Source organism: Tamandua tetradactyla, chromosome 3 (genome assembly GCF_023851605.1).
Source record: "Tamandua tetradactyla isolate mTamTet1 chromosome 3, mTamTet1.pri, whole genome shotgun sequence".
In the NCBI taxonomy this organism is placed as follows: Eukaryota; Metazoa; Chordata; class Mammalia; order Pilosa; family Myrmecophagidae; genus Tamandua; species Tamandua tetradactyla.
In genome coordinates, this window is record NC_135329.1 from 215123618 (window position 1) to 215145062 (window position 21445).

General features: G+C 39.7%; 1 protein-coding gene across 2 annotated transcripts in view; it reads right to left on the reverse strand.

The window, feature by feature from the left end:
- UBE2F (ubiquitin conjugating enzyme E2 F (putative)) overlaps positions 1 to 21445 on the reverse strand; it is a 61932-nt gene that overhangs the window by 17171 nt on the left and 23316 nt on the right. For both annotated transcript variants that reach the window (XM_077155559.1, XM_077155560.1), the window contains exons 5-6: positions 2058 to 2125; positions 257 to 327 (exon numbers count right to left, since the gene is read on the reverse strand). In XM_077155559.1, the coding sequence (XP_077011674.1) occupies positions 257 to 327; positions 2058 to 2125 (139 nt within the window). The remainder of the gene's footprint in view (positions 1 to 256; positions 328 to 2057; positions 2126 to 21445) is intronic.

The following is a 21445-nucleotide window of genomic DNA, read 5'->3' on the forward strand; positions in this document are numbered from 1 at the left end:
GAAAACAATCATGATGAAGAATTCACAGCCATGTGATGATAGTGTAAGCCAGTGATTGCACACTATGGTTGGAGTGTACGTGTGTGGATATTTCTCAGTAAAAACATTAAAAAAGCAGCAGCACACAGGCTTCTTCAGCTACCGCCTCCCCAAAGCCTGAGGTGTCTTTGCCCAAACCTCCTCTCATGGGAGGTGACATTGTAAAAAGCCCCAGAAGCCTCAGAATGCACAAGACAGGGAGGGAAAGGAAACCTACCTTAGACATATCTCCCCTGTCTCCGTGATGTTGGGGTGCCAGACTCTGGTCAAGCATTTTACTTTGGGAGGCTGCAAGACATGGAGGCAGAGAGCACAGAGGGCTGAATGAGAGCCACGGCAGCGTGTCCCCGTGTCCGCGCCACCACGCTGACGCTTGTTGGCATGCCTTGTTGGCATGCCGCCCTGGGTGCCGGGCGTGACCCTGACTCGCCAGCACACGTTCACACCACACGCAGGGCTGCGCTTTGCACTGACGCCTCCACTGCCAGCCTCACTGCCGAGGTGCCCGCAGCATGCTCATGGAAGGGCCCCGGCCCACCCCGCCCTGGGCTGCGGCTGGGAGAGAGAAGCAAGGCAGGGCGAGAGGAAGCTCCGGGCACACAGGCACTCCATGAACATTTGTTCCTTCCTGGGTATTTTCTCATTTAGCGAAAACAGTGGGAACTGGAAATTACTACTGAGCAATGCTAGAAGGCATCCCTAAAACTACGCACTGTTCTCTGACTCTCTGAGGCTTGCATGAAAAGTGTTATCAGCTTATGTGAAACTTTTCCCTAAATAACTTTCCTCCTTTCCAACAACTCAGTAGTTCTCTGAAAGGATGTCATAAACTCACCATGGACTGATGAGCAACCCATACAGATGGCACAAGTAATGAGAGTATTACTCATCTGAAACTTAAAATATTGTCCATCTGGTTGTTTTTCCAGAAACCATTCACAGAGCCCCAAGTGTAAATATCTGCACTGAAATCAAATCACTCAAGCTGCCTCTCACCTTGACAGCACCGAGTGTTCTGTCGAGGAAGGGTTTTCAATTTATGATTTCAAAAATAAGGACAGTCTCATAGCTAGCTGGATGGACAGGTAGGGAAATAGGCATTTCAGAAAAGATTAAAATTACACCCCTTTTTGTCCCCCCTTGAGTTCCCAACTTTTCCTCAACCGTACCAATTATATTTCAAAAAGAACTTTTATGTAGTAACTCAGTGAAGATCAATTTCTAGAGAAAAAGGTCAACCTCAAGTAAAAATACGTTGTGAGCATATATTCCCACATGCCTGGGGGTGGGGGATATGAACTGCTTCGGGCAAAATAATGGGGCACCTGGTGTTCCCAACGCCCACATCTTCAGGTGAACAAGAGGCATAGTTTCACACCATCAGACTTTTCTTTACCATTTGATAGGCCTAGAAGGGTTAGAAAGCATCAGGGGAAAAATGTATAAGGACTCGGCGTATCCCAACTCCCTACAGTCCAGACAGAGAGATGCTGCAGTTTGCACCAAAGCAAATATATTGCTCTATCTCTTCCCACCTCCCCACCCGTCCTCCCCCTCCCCATGTTCCCTCCCTGGCTCAGGTGTGTGTGGAGGTGTTCAAAATCTTCAGTGGTCTCTCACTACAAATTGAAAATGCCCCACAGAGCCCCCACATCTGAGCTCTCCCGTTCCCCCACCCCACCCCCAACCCTCCATGCAGGTCGGTGTGGCTGAGGCCCTGACGCCTGCTGTGGGACCTTGTTCGCACCTTCGCTCAGACGGGGACACCCTCCTGGGTGTGCACCAAAGGCCACACAACTCCAACGCTGTTTCTCCCTCCAACCTGCACTGGTTCCAACCACTTCCCCAAAGCATCGCCTTTCCTTTTCTAAATCCCTACTATTTCTCGGTATCTCTGCTGCCTGCTGCACTTATATCTCATCTCCCTAAATGGTTCACAGGTTCCTCAAAAGCAAGGGCCCACAGCCACAGGGTCGCCCACCCCAAGACGGAAGATGAGGCAGATGCCGTCTACTCACCACCATGTTGTATGCATCAGGAACTTCAGTTTCAAACTGAAATTTTCCACCCTGGTAGTAACCCTCATCTATCAAAAAACATAAAAAAAAAAAAAAATATCCTTTAAATTAAAAAAAAAAAAAGGAAGCAAAAAGCAAAGACTGTGTTAGGCTACAGCAAATACAGAAACTTAAGGAGTTTAGAAATGGGACTCAGCATTCCTCTGTCCCTTCACTGGACACACACCCAGAGGCGTCCCACGCGTGACCCACCGAAGGAGGCGTGGCCCCTCCCTGGGCTGTGCGTGCCCTTGGGGACGTGGCTGGCATCCTTCTGGAAGGCTGGCTCCTGCCCGCCCTGCAGCTGCTCCCACCGGACCCCTGGCCCCGTGACCTAAGGCAGCCCCCTCCCACCGCCAGGCCACAGGGCAGCCCCCAGCGTCCCACCACGTACAACCGCCTCGTGGAAGGGTTGAGCTTGTCTGCCCATTGCTGACCTCCCGGTTCCCCACGGAGCCCGACTAGAGGGGCAGCTGTACCCCAGGGCCTGGCACGCTTTTACTGAGTCCATGCTCTGTCGGTCACTGTCCTGGGCCCTGGGGACACGGCACAAATCAAACAGGCAAAAATTGCCGCCTCAGCAAGCGTGCACGGTGAACCCTCGTGGAAGGTGGTGGAGGGAGTGCTGGGCCCGGCCTTCAGGAGGGAGCAGGCCCCCCAGGAACGAGGGTGCAGGGCGCTAGGGAGGATGTCCAGGGTCTGGCCGCAGCCGGCGCCGCCCCGAGGCCTGGGGACCCCACAGCGAGGTCCGGGCTGCCCTGACTGTGCTGCTGACCCAGAGGAGCCTCGAATGAATGCAATTATCCTGAATGTTCACACACGGGAACACCAGCTTTCAAATAAAAGCTCGCGTCCCCTCCAATAGATCCATCATCATCCAAAATTTTACTTTTTTTTTTTTGGCTTCCTTCTTTTATATATGAAGTGAGCATTTAATAGGGAGATGTTAGCTTCAATCAAATCACCACTGCAGGAAGTATATTTCTTCCTTACGAGCTGTAAGATCGTACCAACGTCTCTCATCTAGCTGTTAAAGCTCTTAAGAAAATTAATGTTTGTCTATATATATATATATATATATATATATATATATGTTGCAAGGAATTTTTCTTAGTCTGCTGTTTAACTTTTGATTTTGTTATTTCTGAAAACCATGATTTTTCTTTTCTTTCTCCAACCAAGATTGGATTCTAGTAATTTTACTGTTTCATATATTACACTTAATCAACTCAGTCACCATTATTTTATTACACAGAATGAGGGTCCATCTTTCCTAACTGACAACCATGCCCCCTACATTTGGCATTTTATCCTTTCCCACTGATTTGATAGGCGTATTTCTAATTCTTATGTATACACTTGGATTTGTAAGTGTCAGTACAAAGTCTTTGGAAGAGATACTTGTTTGGGAAATTTTTAAAATTCCAGACATGAGAACTTTTCAAGCAAGTGGCAGCTTAAGTATAAAGTATGCCGAGAACATCCTTGCTCTCCAGAGACTGCAGACTGTGGTCTCACACTCTCACACTGACCCCCAGCGCTCAGAAACCCAGGGTTATGGAAACTGTACAGCACATACACTCTAGCTCCAACCTCCAGGATCTCATGTCTATGAGGTTTCCACCACGTTTGGGTGACACTGCAGCAGGCGCTTTGCCTTTTCTTAAAGAAAGACCATTATCCCCAAGTTAGATGCCACATTCTCACCTCAAGGAGTGATCTATCCATTCAGACCATAGTTTTTCTTCAGTGTGCTTTCCTTTTCACTTATCATATAGTTTCAACTCCTGGCTACTAGTTTCAAAGATGTCATTTGGTCTAATTAGGCTTTGGCTTTATCATATTCTTTCTGTCACAGTAAGATTATATATAATAAATTAATTATTAGAATTATGACTTCTCATAACTCATTGAAAATAGCAGGCAAGTTCTAATTTTTCTTCTACTTTATGGAATAAACTTCTTTCAGGAAAATGATCTCTTCTGAGCCAATATCTCTTTCCCCCTCTTCTAAGCTGCTGAGTTTTTTACCTTTTATTATTGAATTTATCTAGAAATTTCATAATCCAACTAAAAAAGGAGCTGAAGAATAGACTGGACTGAGATGAAAGCAAGAGTATCTCTTCTTCACGACAGTATTCTCCGTGACTATCCCCACTGAAGAATTCTGATTCAGTCTCTGGGGTTTGCATTTCCCAGCGTGAGAGTGGAGAGGGGTCTGCCCCTCTCTGGACCAGCAGGAAAGAGGTTTGCTTAGAGCACGGATAACTGCACTACACTGCACGGCAGAGGACACCACATCCAAGCCCGGGAAAGGTCAGCATGAAGTTGAAAACATGCAGCTTTTAAAATTCGTTCCTGATACTGGCTCTCATCCCACCACTCCCACCAATCCAATGAGAGCAATCACCCTTCCTGACTCCTGTGCTTTGCAGCCCACACCCTCCTGCCCTTAGGCCAGGGGGAGAGTAAAGACTTTCCAAGGGGAACCGGAAAGAGATGGCTTTAAGAGACCCCAACCCGAGGTGGCCACCTCCACACGTTCTCCATCCTAAAGTCAGCCTGTGACAACGCACTTGACGTGGAAGTATCAGGCCACTTTTTACCCTCAACCTCCCATGTCACCTTTCCTGGCCCCAAATTGATTTACAATAGATTCAATGCAGTGTCAATCAAAACCCTGCTTGTTACAGAACTTGACAAGCTCTCTAAAATGCATGTGGAAGAGCAAAGGAACTAAAACAGCAAAATGATTTTGACAGAGAAGAGCAAAGTTGAAGGAGTCACATGACAGGGTTTCAATGTTCCATAAAGCCACAGTAATCAAGTAGCATCTGCACAAGGACAGACACACGCGCCAACGGAAGGGAGCAGAGCTCAGAGGCAGCCCCTGCTCACATGGTCTAGTGACGCCAACAACGGTGCCAAGGGAACTCCACGGGAAAAGATGGTCTTTCCAATACATGGTGTTGGAACAACTGGACATCCAAATGCAAAAGACAGACAGAGAAAGACCCTTACCTAGCACCATCACTGAAAATTAAGGAAGAAGGATTTCTGTTTCTTCAGCAAAGATTTCTTAGACGGGACATGAAAAGCACAAATCTATTCACATTAGTTTTCTATTGCTGTTGTAACAAACACAGTTAGGTAAGTGACACAAATGTCTGACCTTCTGGAGGTCAGAAGCCCAAAATGGGCTGCATGGGGCCAAGGTCAAGGTGTCAACAGACCCCTTGGCTGGTTCTAGGGGAGAACCCATTGCGTCACCTTTCCCAGCTTCCAGAGGTTGCTCGCATCCCTTGGTCACTGGCCCCTTTGTCCACCTTCAGAGGTAGCAACGGCCAGTCAAGTGCTCACAGCGCACTGCTCTGTCCTGCTTCCGTCATTGTATCTCTTTCTCTGCCTCTTCCATTTCCCTTGTGATTACCCTGGGGTCACTTAAATAATCCAGGCAAATCCTATTTTGAGGTCAACCAATGAGCAACCTTAACTCCCCTCTGCTTGTGATGTATTCACAAGTTCCAGGGCTCAGTACATGGACATCTCTGGGGACTGTTATTCTGCCTAACACACTATTGTAAGAAAAAAATCATAAACCGGCGATCATTATATTTAACCAACAATTTCTGGTCTTTGAAAGACACTTAAGAGAATGAAAAGACACATCATAGAGGGGGAAGATTATTTACAACCCAACCACCAAAAATCTGAGAATGATGCTTACATTAAGAATACGTGAAGAATGCCTAAATTTCTCTAATAAGGGAAAAAAAGTTCTAACTTGAAATAGATGAAAGACCTAAACCTATAAAACTCCTAGAAGAAAACACAGGGGAACATCTTCAGAACCGTGCATTAAGGCAATACAATCTTAGATCTTACACCAAAAGAACAAGCAACAAAAGAAAATCAGAAAAATGGAACATCATCAAAACTAAAAACTTCTGTGCTAAGATCTTACTAAGAAAGTGAAGAGAAATTCCTCTATCTAAAGAAATCCTACCACTCATCTACAAAAAGAAAATAGCTGAAATTTAAAAATGAGCAAAGGATTTGAACAGATATTTCAGTAAAGAAGATAAACAAATGGCTAGTAGCACAGGAAACAATGCTGAACACCACTGGTCATTAGAGAAATGCACCTCACATTCACTAGACTGACTATTATGTAAAAAAAGGAAAATAACAAGGGTTGACAGGATGTGGAGAAAAAGGAACCTTAGAATATCTTTAGTGGGAATGTAAAACAGTGCTGCCACTACCAAAACCAGTTTTTACCATCGCTGAAACTGATCAACTTTCCTCAGAAAGTTAAGTATAGAATTACCATGGGACCCAGCCATTACACTACTAGGTATATGCCCCAAAGAACTGAGAGCAGGGGCTCAGATACACATCTGTGCACTGATGTTCAGAGCAGCATTACGGACAAAAGGCAGAAACAACCCAAGTGTCCATGCACTGATGAAGGATAAACCAAGTGTGGTTTGTTTACATAATGGAAGACCATTCAGATGTAAAAAGGAATGATCTCGGGACACGTGCAACAAGAAGTACAAACATTATACCTCACAGACATGAAATAATCAGAATACGCAAATTCAAACTCAGAAATCAGAATACAGGTTCAAGGGATGAGTAAAGGAGATGGACTATGGAGGGGTGTGAGGGAGCTCTCCGTGGTGATGAAAACAGTCCACATCTTGATCGCTGCAGGGGCCACATAACTGCACAGGCTTGTCAACATACAGAGAGCTACACACCTCAGAGGGGTGGACTGACTACCTGTACACTGTGCATCACTAAACTTGAGGTTGGAAAAAGAAAAGAAAAGCCTATACCACATAAAAGGCACTATTAGACAGGACACGAAACTGAAAGCAGGCTGACCACTGCTTAAAATGTCAAAAGAAAAATGAACTTTTCAACACCATATAATTTTGGATATTTTATACACATCACATGCATTTTCACTGGTGGGCAGTAATCAGTGTAAGAACTGCGTATCAGACGACAGGAGGAGTGACTGACCAAGGAAGGATGTTACGTAAAGGAGCTGAAGAGGAAGGAAGCAGTAGTGATCACATTCCTCACAAAACAAGTTAGATGATGCTACTATGAAGAGAACTGGCTCTCTTAAGAGCTGAAATCACATTTCTACCACACATAAGGAAAAAATTAGGATTATTTGAAATAAAACAGAATATTAAGCAAGATTCTGTTCCTTTTCAAATTTTGTCCCTCAAATGGTCATCTCCACATTAAAATTAAAATCAGGCCAGGAAGAAGCAGGGGTGAGAGGATGAAGCACATGTGTCTGAAACTGTGACATAAAGCTAACATGATCTGGAAAAAGAGAGAAGACACAGGCTATCAATATCAGGAAAAGAAATAGATGTCACTACAGAGCCTACAGACAAGGCTGCAATAATAAAGAGAATATTCTGATCAATTTTTATATCCATACCTTCTACAACTTAGGTAGAAAATTCCTCAAATGAAAACCTTTCAGACCAATTTATGTAGAACTGGTTATTTCTTCTTTAAATATGCACAGAACTGAGACTTCCGGGAAGATGGCAGAGTGTGGTGGAGTGAGTTCACTCCTGCTCCAGGAAACAAGGTAGGGTAGGGGAGAGAATGACAAGGACTGCGGTCGAGGGGGTGAGTAACAATCTGGGATTTTAGGTAGTTTTGGGGGAGCAGCCGGGGATCTGGACAGGGAGAGTGGGGTGGGGTGGGTGCCCATGACCCCACCAGGGCGGGCCGTGGTGCTCAGGCAGGTGCAGACGCAGGGAGCTGATCGTCCTCCGCTCCCGCCTGCCCAAGCGCCAGCTGGGGAGACCTCCCCATGCGGGTCGCAGTGGACAGTGCCCATGGAAGCCTGGAGGTGGACCCAGTCATCCACTGAGGGGGCCGGGGCCTCAGGGCCCAACCACCAGCACTGAGGGAACAGCCAGCCCTGCAGGTGTGGTGTCTGGGAGACCCACCAGCACTGAAGGGTGGTTCCCCAGTCCCACCAGCAAGGACCGGTCATCCAGCTGGGCTGACCTGGAACACTCCTTCACTGCCACGCCCCCCTCCCCACCTCCATGCACCCCCAGGAGACTGAGGGAGGAGGAGCCTCAGGGTTGCCACCTGCTGGCGAGAAAGAGTAAGTGCAGGCAGGCTAGCTCCCTATCTGCTTACATTTTTATTTTTAATTTTTTTCTTAATATTTGTTTTTCTTTTCTCCCCCTTTAAAATTATATCCGTTCTATACATTTTTTCTTAATGGCATAATTATTTTTTCATTTTTAAAATTTGTACAGGTATTTTATTTATTTATCATTATTATTATTATTTCTTTGCATGGGCAGGCACCAGGAACTGGACCCAGGTCTCAGGCATGGCAGGTGGGAACTCTGTCTGCTGAGCCACCGTGGCCTGCCTCAGATATTTTATATTTTTATAGATTGTTTTCAATTTCTTATTTCACACATTATTTTTGTTATTCCATTTCATTCATTATATATACTTATTGTTATATTCCCTCTCCCTTTTGCTGGCCATCAGTTTGACTTCACTCCTAGTATGGGGTGTCTCCTTTTGATTCTGGGCTTACTACTGTTAAGGTTTGTTTTGTTGTTCTTCTTCTAGTTGTTTTTTTCATATTTTTATTATATTCTTTTATTTTAGTATCTTTTTTTTTCTTTTTCTTCCATTTTTTTTTTGGGGGGGGGGAAGGGATGTGGCATGGGCTGGAAGTTGAGCCTGGGTCTCCCACGTAGCAGGTGGCCATTCTGTCACCGAAATATTCGTACATCCAGGTATTAAGGGTCTAGCTTCTAATAGGCCCTGAAGTTGAATTGTAACATGAGATCCGGACCTTGATTTGGCAGAGAATAACCAACAAACCAAGTGCAAAAGGAAACCTTCAGAAAAAATCAACTTCCAAAATAACTATATCAGGAAAACCAAATGCCCCAAAGACAACAGAAAATCACAAATCACATGAAGATTTGAGCAGAAATGGCCCAGCCAAACAACCAAACCAAAATTTCAGAGGGGATGCAGAATATGGAACAACTATTCAAGGATATCTCTAAAGAAATAAAGGATATCATGAAGACACTAGAAGAGCATAAACAATAATTCAGAAGGTTAAATAGAAAAATGGTAGCTCACACAGAAATGAAAGGTACAGTAGACCAAATGAGAAATACACTAGAGATATACGATAGCAGTTTCGAAGGAGAAGAAAGAACAAGTAAACTAGAAGACAGAACAACCGAACTAGAATGCACAAAAAAAAACAAATCACAAGAAAAATGGAAAAAAATGCAACTGGATCTTAGGGAAATGATGGACAACGAGAGGGAAGAAATAGAAGAATCACTGATGTCTCAAAAGGAGAAAAGAATAAAGAGCTATGAGAGTTAGTTGAAGTTATAATCAGGGAAAACTTCCTAACCCTTATAAAAGACATAAAATGCAAAACAAAGGAGACCAGCAAACTCCAAATAGAATAAATCCCAACAGGCCTACTCTAAGACATATACTAATCAAACTGTCAGGTGTTGAAGAGAAACAGAAAGTCTGAATGTAGCATGAGAAAAGCAACCCACTACACACAAAGGAAAACACATAAGACTGACTTCAGACTACTCAACAGGCACCATGGAAGCAAGAAAGCAATGGTACGATATATGTAAGATGCTGAATGAGAAAGGTTTTAAGCCAAGAATTCTTTATGCAGCCAAGTTCTCCTTCAAAACTGAGGGAGAGATTAAAATCTTCCAAGACAAAAAAGATTGAGAGAACTGGTCAATAAGAAACCAGTCCTACAGGAAATACTAAAGGAAATTCTGTCAGCTGAAAAAAAACAAAACAAAAAGAAGACAGGAGAGGGAGGTCCAGAGGAGGGCACAGACTTGAAGAATATGAGTAATGGTAATTTAAAGGAAAAAAAGAGAGAGAAAGAAAATAATGTACAGATCTGACAACTAAAACTAACGGACAAGATGGTAGAGCCTGAAAATGCAGAGCTGTTTTCCAGTAGCCATGTTTCTTGCAGATGATTGTATGATATAGCTTTTGCAGTATGACTGTGTGATTGTGAAAACCTTGTGTCTGATGCTCCTTTTATCTACCTTATCAACAGATGAGTAAAACATATGGAATAAAAATAAATAATAGGGGGAACAAATGTTAAAATAAACTTAGATTGAAATGCTAGTGCTCAATGAAAGGGAGGGGTAAGGGGTATGGTATGTATGATTTCTTTTCAGTTTTCTTTTTATTTCTTTTTCTGAATTGATGCAAATGTTCTAAGTAATGATCATGACAATGAATATACAACTATGTGATGATATTGGGAGTTTATGATTATATATGTAGACTGGAATAATCATATGGTAAAAATGTTTGTGTTTACATGTTGGTATGTTTAATAATAAAAAAAAAGATAGTAGAGTCAAGAACCACTTTTACCGTAATTACTTTGAACATTAATGGATTAAACTCACCAATTAAAAGACAGAGACTGGCAGAACAGATTAAAAAATATAATAATCCATCTATACACTGTTTACAAGTGATGCATCTTAGATTCAAGGACACAAATAGATCAAAAGTGAAAGGATGGAAAAAGATCTTCTATGCAAGCTGTAATCAAAAGAAAGCAGGAGTAGCTATACTAATATCAGACAAAATCGACCTTAAGTATAAAGAAGTCATAAGAGACAAAGAAGGATGCTATATATTAGTAAAGGGGAAACTTCACCGAGAAGAAATAACAACCATAAATGCGTATGCTCCCAATCAACGTACACAAGGCACACATAGTGGGAGACTTCAATACATCACTCTCTGCCAGAGACAGAATAACCACACAGAGATCAGCAAGGAAATAGAGACCCTAAGCAATAGGATAAATGAATTAGATCTAACAGACATATACAGATCAGCATACCTGAAAACACCAAGATAAACATTCTTCTCTAGCACACATGGAACATTCTCCAGGATAGATCACATGCTGGGAACCAAAGTGAGTCTTTATTAATTTAATAAGACTGAAATTATCCAAAGCATTTTCTCTGCTCACAAAGGAATAAAGCTGGAAATTAATCAGCACCACAGAACCAAAGCTTTAACAAATACATGGAGATTAAACACACTCTTAAATAATCTGTAGTTCAAGGAAGAAATTGCTAGAGAAATCAGTAAATATCTGGAGACAAATGAAAATGAGAATACAACATATCAGAATTTATGGGATGTGGCAAAGGCAGTGCTGAGAGGGAAATTTATTGCCCTGAATGCCTATAATAAAAATTAAAAAAGTAAAACTTGAGGATTTAACTGCTCACCTGGAGAATTCAGAGAAAAAACAGCAAATTAACCCCAAAGCAAATAAAAGAAGAGAAATAATAAAGATTAGGGCAGAAATAAACAAATTGGAGAACAATAAAACAATAGAATCAACAAAACCAAAAGCTGGTTCTTTGAGAAAATCAATAAAATTGATGGACCTCTACCTAAAGAAAAACAGAGAGGACACAAATAAACAAAATCAGAAATGGGGTGTGTGTGTGGGGGGGTTGTTACCACAGATCCTGAAGAAATTTTTAAAATCATAAGAGAATACTATGAATAACTCCATGCCAATAAACTGGCAACTTAAATGAATGGACAAATTTCTAGAAACACATGAATTACCTATACTGACTTCAGAAGAAATAGAAGATCTCAACAATCCAATTACAAGTAAAGAGATTCAACCACTCATTAAAAATCTTCCCACAAAGAAAAGCCCAGGACCAGATGGTTTCACTGGAGAATTTTATCAAACATTCCAAAAAGAACTAACGCCAGTCCTGCTCAAACTTTTCCACAAACTGAAGAAAAGGAACGCTACCTAACTCATTTTATGAGGCTACCATCACTATTATACCAAAATCAGATGAAGATGACACAAGAAAGGAATGCAAAAATTCTTAGCAAAATACTAGCACATCGAATCCAATGCCCAGTTAAAAGAATTATACACCATGGCCAACTGGGATTCACACCAGGAATGCAAGGATGGTTCAACATAAGAACTTGATCAATGCAATACAGCACATTAACAAATCACATGATCATTCCAATAGACACTGAAAAAGCATTTGACAAAATCCAGCATTTTTTCCTGATAAAAACATTTCAAAAGTTAGGAATCAAAGGAAACTTTCCAAATATCATAGAGGGCATACATGAAAAACCCATAACCAACACCATACTTAATGGTGAGAAGTTGAAAGCATTCCGCCTAAGATCAGGAACAAGACAGGGATGTCCACTGTCACCACTCTTCCTCCACAGTGTATGAGAAGTCCTAGCTGGAGTATTTAGACAGGAGAAAGAAATAAAAGACATCTAAACAGGAAAGGAGTAAGTAAAACTTTCATTATTTGCAGACGACATGATCCTATACTTAGAACACCCTGAAAAATCTACAGCAAAGCTACTTGAGCTAATAAACAAATTCAACAAAGTGTTGGGATACGAGATTAATGTACAAAAGTCAGTAATGTTTCTCCACACAAGTAATGATCTATCTAATGGGACAACTAAGGAAAAAATTCCATTCAGAATAGTGACCACAAGAATCAGGTATCTAGAAATAAGCCTAACCAGGGATGTCAAGGACTTATACAGAGAAAATTATAAAAAAATTGTAAAATGAAATTAAAAATGACTTAAAGAGAGGGAAAGATATTCCATGCTCATGGATAGGAAGGTTGAGTGTCATCAAGATGTCAATTCTACCCAAACTGATCTACAGATTCAATGCAATACCAATCAAAATCCCAACAACCTATTTTGAAGATCTGGAAAAGCTGGTTATCAAATTTATATGGAAGGAAAAGAGACCCCGAATAGCTAAACATATCCTAAAATAGGAGAACAAAGTAGGAGTGTTATCACTTCCAGACTTTACAGCTTACTATAAAGTCACAGCAGTCAAAACACCATGGTACTGGCACAAAGACAGGAGTGACCAATGAAATCGAATCGAGAACGCAGAAATAGACCACCAAATTTATGGACATTTGATAGTCAACAAGGTCCCCAAATCCACATAACTGGAACAGAATAATCTTTTCAATAAATAGGCATGGGAGAACTAGATTTCAAAACCAAAAAAAGGAAAGAGGACCCTACCTTACAACCTATACAAAAGTTCATTGATGCCATAGCCCAAACAACCCCAATGAGAGGTATGGAAAGATCAAAGGTGATGGTGGAATTATACACAGAAGACAGGACTTAACAAATGAATATGAATATTGAATCATTAAATTGATATCTTTTAATCTCCAGTATTTTAGAGCAGCTAGAAGTAAAACCCTAAAATTGTGAAACTGTAACCCATGTCAAAGTCTGAAATATGTTCTACAACTAATTGTGGTGCTGTGCTTGGAAATTTATAGCTTTTTTGTGTATATGTTATTGTTCACAAAAAAAAGAAGGAAAAAAAAAGTCGACTGTACTGATAAAAAAATATTTACGCCCTCCAGCCTCCTATATTTTGGAGCAGCTAGAAGAAAAAATATGAGAGGATCATATGGCAGCCCGTGACAAACTCTGGGATCTATCCTGTAACCACTTTTTGAAGAGTGCTTTGAAAACTATTGCAGTTTTATTTCTTTGCTTTGTATATATGTTATACTACACAATAAATAAAGTAAAAAAATTTTGCTATTTTGTTTGGAATGCATATTCAAAACCTTGATGGATGTAAATAGAAAATTTTCATAGCAGAACTTGATGAAGAGAGTAGTAGGCATCTAGGAAAAATTTTTTAAAAAAAGTTAATTCAAAATGGATTAAAGACCTAAATGTAAGAACCAGTATCATAAAACTTCAGGACGAAAATGTAGGGAAACATCTTCAAGACCTAGTAATAGGAGATAGCTTCTTCAACTTTATACTTAAAGCACAAGCAGTGAAAGAGAAAATAGACAAATGGGAACTCCTTAAGATCAAGAGCTCCTGTGCCTCAAAAGACTTTGTTAAAAAAGGTAAAGAGGCAGCCACATCAATGGGAGAAAATATATGGAAATGACATTGAATAACGGCTTGATACTCAGCATACATAATGAAATTATATAGTTCACCAATAAAAGAATAAACAATTATAAAATGGGCAGAGGAAATGAACAGGAACTTTTCTGAAGAGCAAATACAGATGGCTAGAAAGCACAGAAGAGCTGCTCACCCTCATTAGCTATAAGAGCAACGCAAAATTAAGATGACAATGAATCACCTCCCACCTATAAGAATGGCTGCTATTTAACAAATGGAAACTATAAATGTAGAAGAGGATGTGGAGGAATTGGAACACTTATTCACCACGGGTGGGGGAATGTATAATGGTTCAGCTGCTGTGGAACTTAGTTTGTCAGTTCCTCAGAAAATTAAACACTGAGTTGCCCTGTGGGCCCAGCAATACCAATACTTGGTATATACCCAGAAGAACTGAGGGCAGTGACATGAACAGACCTTTGCACACTGATGTTCATAGGTGCCTGGCACTATTCACAATTGCTAAGAGATGGAAACAATCCAGGTGACCATCAACCCAGGAGTGGATAAACAAAATGTGGTATATATACCCAATGGAATATTATGCAGTAGTTAGACAAAATAAAGTCCCAAAACAAATGACAATGTGGATGAACCTTGAGGACATAACGCTCAGTGAAATAATTCCGACACGATAGGACAGATTCCATATGATTTCATCATTATGACTCTGCTAAGGGCTCTAGTGCTTTGGAGCAGCAAGAAGGAAAAATCTGAGATGAGGGAATGGTAGCCCATGACAAACTCGGGAACCTGTTATGTAGCTGCTTGTTAAAGTGTGCTTTGAAAATTATTGTTTTTTTCTTTCTTTGCTTTGTATATACTTACTTTACAATAACAACAACAAAAAACAAAACAGTAAACAAACAAACAAACAAAAACTATAGGCAGTGTTCTAGTTTGCCAGCTGCTGGAACGCAATATACCACAAACGGAATGGCTTTTAAAAGGGGGAATTTAGTAACTTGCCAGTTTACAGTTCTAAGGCCAAGAGAATGTCCCAATTAAAACAAGTCTATAGAGATGTCCAATCTAAGGCATCCAAGAAAAGATACCTTGGTTCAAGAAGGCTGATGAAGTTCAGGGTTTCTCTCTCAAGTGAGAAGGCACATGGAGAATATACTCAGGGTTCCTCTCTCATCTGTAAGGGCACATGGCAAACATGGCATCATCTGCTAGCTTCTTCTCCTGGTTTCCTGTTTCAATGAGCTCCCTGGGAGACATTTTCCTTCTTCATTTCCTAAAGGTCACTGGCTGGTAGACTCTGCTTCTCGTGGCTATGTCATTCTGCTCTGCTCTCTGAATCTCTCATTCTCCAAAATGTTTTCTCTTTTACAGGACATCAGAAAGTAATCAAGACCCACTCAAATGGGTAGAGACATGCCTCTACGTAATTCATCTTAACAACCACTCTTGATTAATTCACATCTCCAAGGAGATGATCTAATCACAATTTCAAGGATACAATACTGAATAGGGATTAGAAGAAACGGCTGCCTTCACAAAATGGGATTAGGATTAAAACATGGATTTTCTAGGGTACATACATCATTTCCAACCAGCACAGGCAGCTATAGTAATATTAGATAAAAGAAATTCCTAAATCAAAAATTTGAAAATGTTTAGTAACATAGCTCACTACTATGGCAAAGTTGATATTTGTAATAATGTTCTACTTGATATTTTGAGAACATACAGTTTTGATCGTTAATCAAATGGTGTTTATGATTTAGAATTTAAGAAACTCTGATATCTATCTGTATCTGTACATTTTTTCCTTCTTTGCCTTAATATCAAATTAGTTTACAAAACATATTGTACAAACAGGCTTTACAAAAGTTATTTAGATGTTTTATTTTAATATGCCTATGGATAAGCTAACTAAGATATCCACTTTAGGTGGTTAAGATTTTATATGCTAATTATAAAAACATTTGTATCTTTATCTTTATTATTTTCCTGAAATCAGGAAAATGTTTAATAACAAAGGTGATTACTATGGCAACATTGATATTTGTCATAACTTTCTATTTGATATTTGGAGAATATTCACAGTTTTGTCAGCTGACCAAATGATATTTAAGTTAGTGTTTAATATTTAGAATTCAAGAAACTCTATCTAAATTTTTAGATTCTTTGCTTGTTGCCTTAATTTTAAATTGGTTTATGAAATTATCATGCAAACAAACAAACAAAATATGTACAGAATTCACTAGTTAAGCAATCTGGACCTGGGGTTTTCTTTCTGGGAAAGTATTTGGTTATGATTTCAATTTCTTTAGATATGGGGCTCTCTATCTGTTATGTTTATATCAGCTTTGCTAAATTTTTCTTTCAAGATACTTGTTGTGAGAAAGAAGTAAAAATGTCTTTACAGATGAGATGATCACACCATAGGAAATCCTAAGGAATCTACAAAAAAGCTACTAGAAATAATAAATGAATTTAGCAAGGTCACAGAATACATGATCAACACATTGAAAAATCAATTGTAATTTTATATACTAGTAAAAGGCAAATGAAAATTGAAATTCAAAATGTACCATTTCAATACACCAAGAAACATAAAATATTCAAATGTAATAAAGTATTTACAAGACATATACACTGAAAACTATAAAACTGCCCAGAGAAGTTAAGGAAAGCCTAAATAAATGGAGCAATATGTTCACGGATCAAAAGACTTGATAGGTCATGTGCTGGTTTGAAAGGATGTATACCTCCTAGAAAAGCCATGTTTTAATCTAAATTCCATTTTGTAAAAGCAGAATAATCCCTATTCAATACTGTAATGTTTGAACCTGTAATTAGATCACATCCCTGGAGATGTGATTTAAGCAAGAGTGGTTGTTAAACTGGATTAGGTAGAGGCGTGTCTCCACCCATTTGGGTGGGTCCTGATTAGTTTCTGAAGTCCTATAAAATAGGAAACATTTTGAAGAATGAGAGATTTCTGAGAGAGCAGAGAATGACATCACCACAAGAAGCAGTCTACCAGTCAGCACTCTGGAGATGAAGAAGGAAAATGTCTCCCGCGGAGCTTCTAGAAAGGAAGCCAGGAGAAGAAGCTAGCAGATGATGCGTGTTCACCACATGCCCTTCCAGATGAGAGAGGAACAGTGATCCTGTTCGCCATGTGCCTTCGCACTTGAGAGAGAAACCCTGAACTTCATTGGCCTTCTTGAACCAAGGTATCTTTCCCTGGGTGCCTTTGATTGGACATTTCTATAGACTTGTTGTAACTGGGACATTTTCTTGGCCTTAGAACTGTAAACTGGCAAGTTATTAAATTCCCCTTTTTAAAAGCCATTCCATTTCTGGTATATTGCATTCCGGCAGCTAGCAAGCTAGAACAGGTCATTTCCCCACCAGATCAACACAGTCTCAACCAAAGTTCCAGCAGCCTCTTAGAAAAAGTCACAGGGTAATACCAATCATCTATAGAAATTCAGAGAACCTACACTAGCAAAACAATTTCTAAAAATGAATAACATATTCATTTTCAAAACTTACTATAAAGGTACAACAATTAAAACAGTATGGTACAGGCCTAAAAGCAAACACAGAGACCAAGGGAACAGTACAGAATATTAAAAAAGACCCACACATACAGAGTCAATTGGTTTTTAATCCCCTATCTAGGTAATTCTATAAGGACAAGAAAGTCTTCTTAAGAAATGTTATTGGCTAGCCAAAAACAAAAGGACAAATACTGTATAGTCTCACTGATATGAACTGACATTAGTGAATAAACTTGAAATATTTCGTTGGTAACGGAGAACATCAGGAGATAGAAATAGGGTACAGACTGTGCAACAGGACTGAATACAAAAGCTCAGAAATGGACAGCACAATACTACCTAACTGTAACACAATTATGTTAAAACACTGAATGAAGCTGCATGTGAGAATGACAGAGGGAGGAGGGCTGGGGACATGAATGAAATCAGAAAGAAAGACATGCGTTAAAGATTGAGATGGCGTAATCTAAGAATGCCTAGAGTGTATAATAATAGTGACTAAATGTACAAATTTTAAAAATGTTTGTGCATGAGGAAGAACAAAGGAATGTCATTATTGCAGGGTGCTGAAAATAGATGGTAATTAATATTTTAAAATGTCACCTTATGTGTGAGACTAAAGCAAAAAATATTTGTTACAAAATTTATACTTTGACTAGTGCATTTCCTAACACAACTTATGTAGATAGTTTGATTGAACACCATAAGCACTTGGAATCTTAGGTAGGACATGAGATTTTGTTGGTTTGTCCAGAGTGATGCCCCGATGAATCTCAGAGTGATCCGATCAGTGAGTGGAAAAGTATTTGCAAAGCCCCCTTCAGGGAATGGTGAGAACAGGGAGAAATTAAACTTCCCCAGGTTGAATTCTTGATATTCTCACAAGCAGTGTGGACAACCAAAGCTATAGGCTGAGCCCCCAGTCTTGGGGTTTGTTCATATGAAACTTAACCCCACAAAGGATAGGTCAAGTCTACCTAAAATTTAAGCCTAAGAGTCACCCCCAAGAGAGCCTCTTCTGTTGCTCAGATGTGGCCTCTTTCTCCAGCCAACACGATGAGCAGTCTCACCACCCTCCCCCTCTCTGCGTGGGGCATGACTCCCAGGGGTGTGGACCTTCCTGGCAACGTGGGACAGAGACCCTAGAGTGAGCTGAGACTCAGCATCAAGGAATTGAGAAAAACCCTAGAATGAGATGAGACTTAGCATCAAGGCATTGAGAAAACCTTCTCCACCAAAAGGGGGAAGAGTGAAATGAGACAAAGTGTCAATGGCTGAGAGATTCCAAACAGAGTCGAGACGTTATCCTGGAGGTTATTCTTACACATTAAATAGATATCACCTTGTTATTCAAGATGTAATGGAGAGGTTGGAGGGAACTGCCTGAAAATGTAGAGCTGTGTTCCAGTAACCATGTTTCTTGATGATGACTGTATAATGATATAGCTTTCACAATGTGACTGTGTGATTGTGAAAACCTTGTGTCTGATGCTCCTTTTATCTACCTTGTCAACAAATGAGTAGAACATATGGAATAAAAATAAATAATAGGGGAACAAATGCTAAAATAAATTTAGTTTGAAACGCTAGTTATCAATGAAAGCAAGGGGTAAGGGGTATAGTAGGTATAATCTTTTTTTTTCTTTTCTGTTTTTGTTTTATTTCTTTTTCTATTGTCTCTTTGTTTCTTTTTCTGAATTAATGCAAATGTTCTAAGAAATGATGAATATGCAACTAAGTGATGATATTGTGAATTACTGATTATATATGTTGATGTTTTATTTGGTTTTTAAATTTTTTAATTAACAAATAAATTTTTAAAAAAAGATGTTATTGGAACAAATGGATATCTATACAGATAAAATAAACCTCAAAACCTGTCTCAGACTACATGCAAAAGTTAATTCAAGATGGATCATGGACCTTAACATAAAATCTAATATCATAAAACTTCTAGAGAAAAATATAGAAAAACATATTTTCAACCCTAGAGTTAAACCAAGATTTCTAGAAAGGATACAAAACACACTAAAAGAAAAAAAAGAAAAAATAATCTGGGCATCATTAAAATTAAAAATTCCTCCTCAACAAAAACATTTTAAAAAGTTAGTAGAAAAGTCACGGAATGGGAGAAAATATTCACAGCTCATTTATCAGGCAATAAACTTACATTCAGACCTTTCCTGTGACTCAGAAATCCACGTGCACAAAGGCACACATGAGAACTCACAGGAGTCTTACTCCTAACAGCAAAAAACCAGAAACAAGTGTTCACTAATAGGAGACCAGATAAATAACACATGACCTATTCATACAACAAATTAAAAAGAACTAATGGATACACATGGATGAATTAAAAAAAAATTAAGGGAGTCAGAGACAAAAGAATACATAATATCCCATTTATATGAAATTCAAGAACTGTCAACACTTTTCTATAGAAACAGCAATCAGAGAGTGGCTGCAGTTAGGGGTGGAGGAGGAATGACTGCAGAGAGGCAGAAGAATTTGGGAATGTGGGAAATGTTAGATCTCTTTATTGGGGTAGTGGTTACACAGGTGTATAAACTTTCAAAACTCACCAGGCTTTGAATAGTGCAAATTTAATTAGAACAGTTCAAGTTAGTACTTGTATGTAATTTTATACCTCCGTAAAATTGATTTAGAAAGCAAAAGTTGAAATAAAAATAGTTGCCATTTAAGTGCATGCTTCCTTCTGCCTAAAAACGAACACTATAAATGTTAACAACCAAAGTAGGGCAGGCTGAGGGGACTTCCAGAATTTGGGCCAAAACACTGAACTGCTCCTTTTTCAAACCGTTTCACTAATCTCACAGAAAACTCCCCAGGCTATTCCAATCAGTCTTCAGGTTTTTATTTGGTTTCATTTCACCTTCTTGTTTTGAGTTGATGTAGAGACTTTTTAATCTAAATTAAAAATTTTATATTAAAACTGAAATGCTAATATAGCAAAATTTGTTGGCAGAGGAAGACTCTCATGGAGCACCCTCCCATCTTCCATCGAAGAATACATTTATTCTCGGGCACAAGGGACCACTCCAAAAACTAACACCACCAGGAAAATGTTACCAAGTGTGCACAAGAACTCCATTGCCTTTAGCAGGAGCCAGGTAAAGAAGAGCTTTAAATTTAACTGCGGGTGCAATTTCCCAACCTGCCTCTCTGTGCCCCATCCTAATATCTGAATCGAGTTTTCAGACCTTGTCCCAGGATTACTGGTTACAAAATGAGCCAGCTTCCTTACCATGTGCTTCACACATTGTTAAAGCATTACTACCTACTGCTAACTTTACTTTTTTTTTTTTTTCAATACTAAAAGTAGCATGCCTCCAGAAAAACTTTAGGAACCACTGAAATGAAGTAAGTTTTTAGGATGGGCTGCTCTGCCATTCCTTCCTTATTAACCAAGAGCAGGAAACAGCAGCTTTTGGAGTCACTGCCTCAACAAAGTAGGGTACAGGTCTACCAGGCACACCAAGCTCAACTGTGACGATAATGTCCCTGATGTGCATTTATTACAAAAGAGAAATCCTAAGCTATTAGGTTCTCACAGGCACCAAAACACAAGTTACCTTTTAATCCAATGGAACAAATAACTGTGCTCCTTTCTCAAGAACAAGAATTAAAATGTCAAAGATGCTGTCATATACATATCGTAATAATGACAATGTCCATGTGATTCAGTTAAAA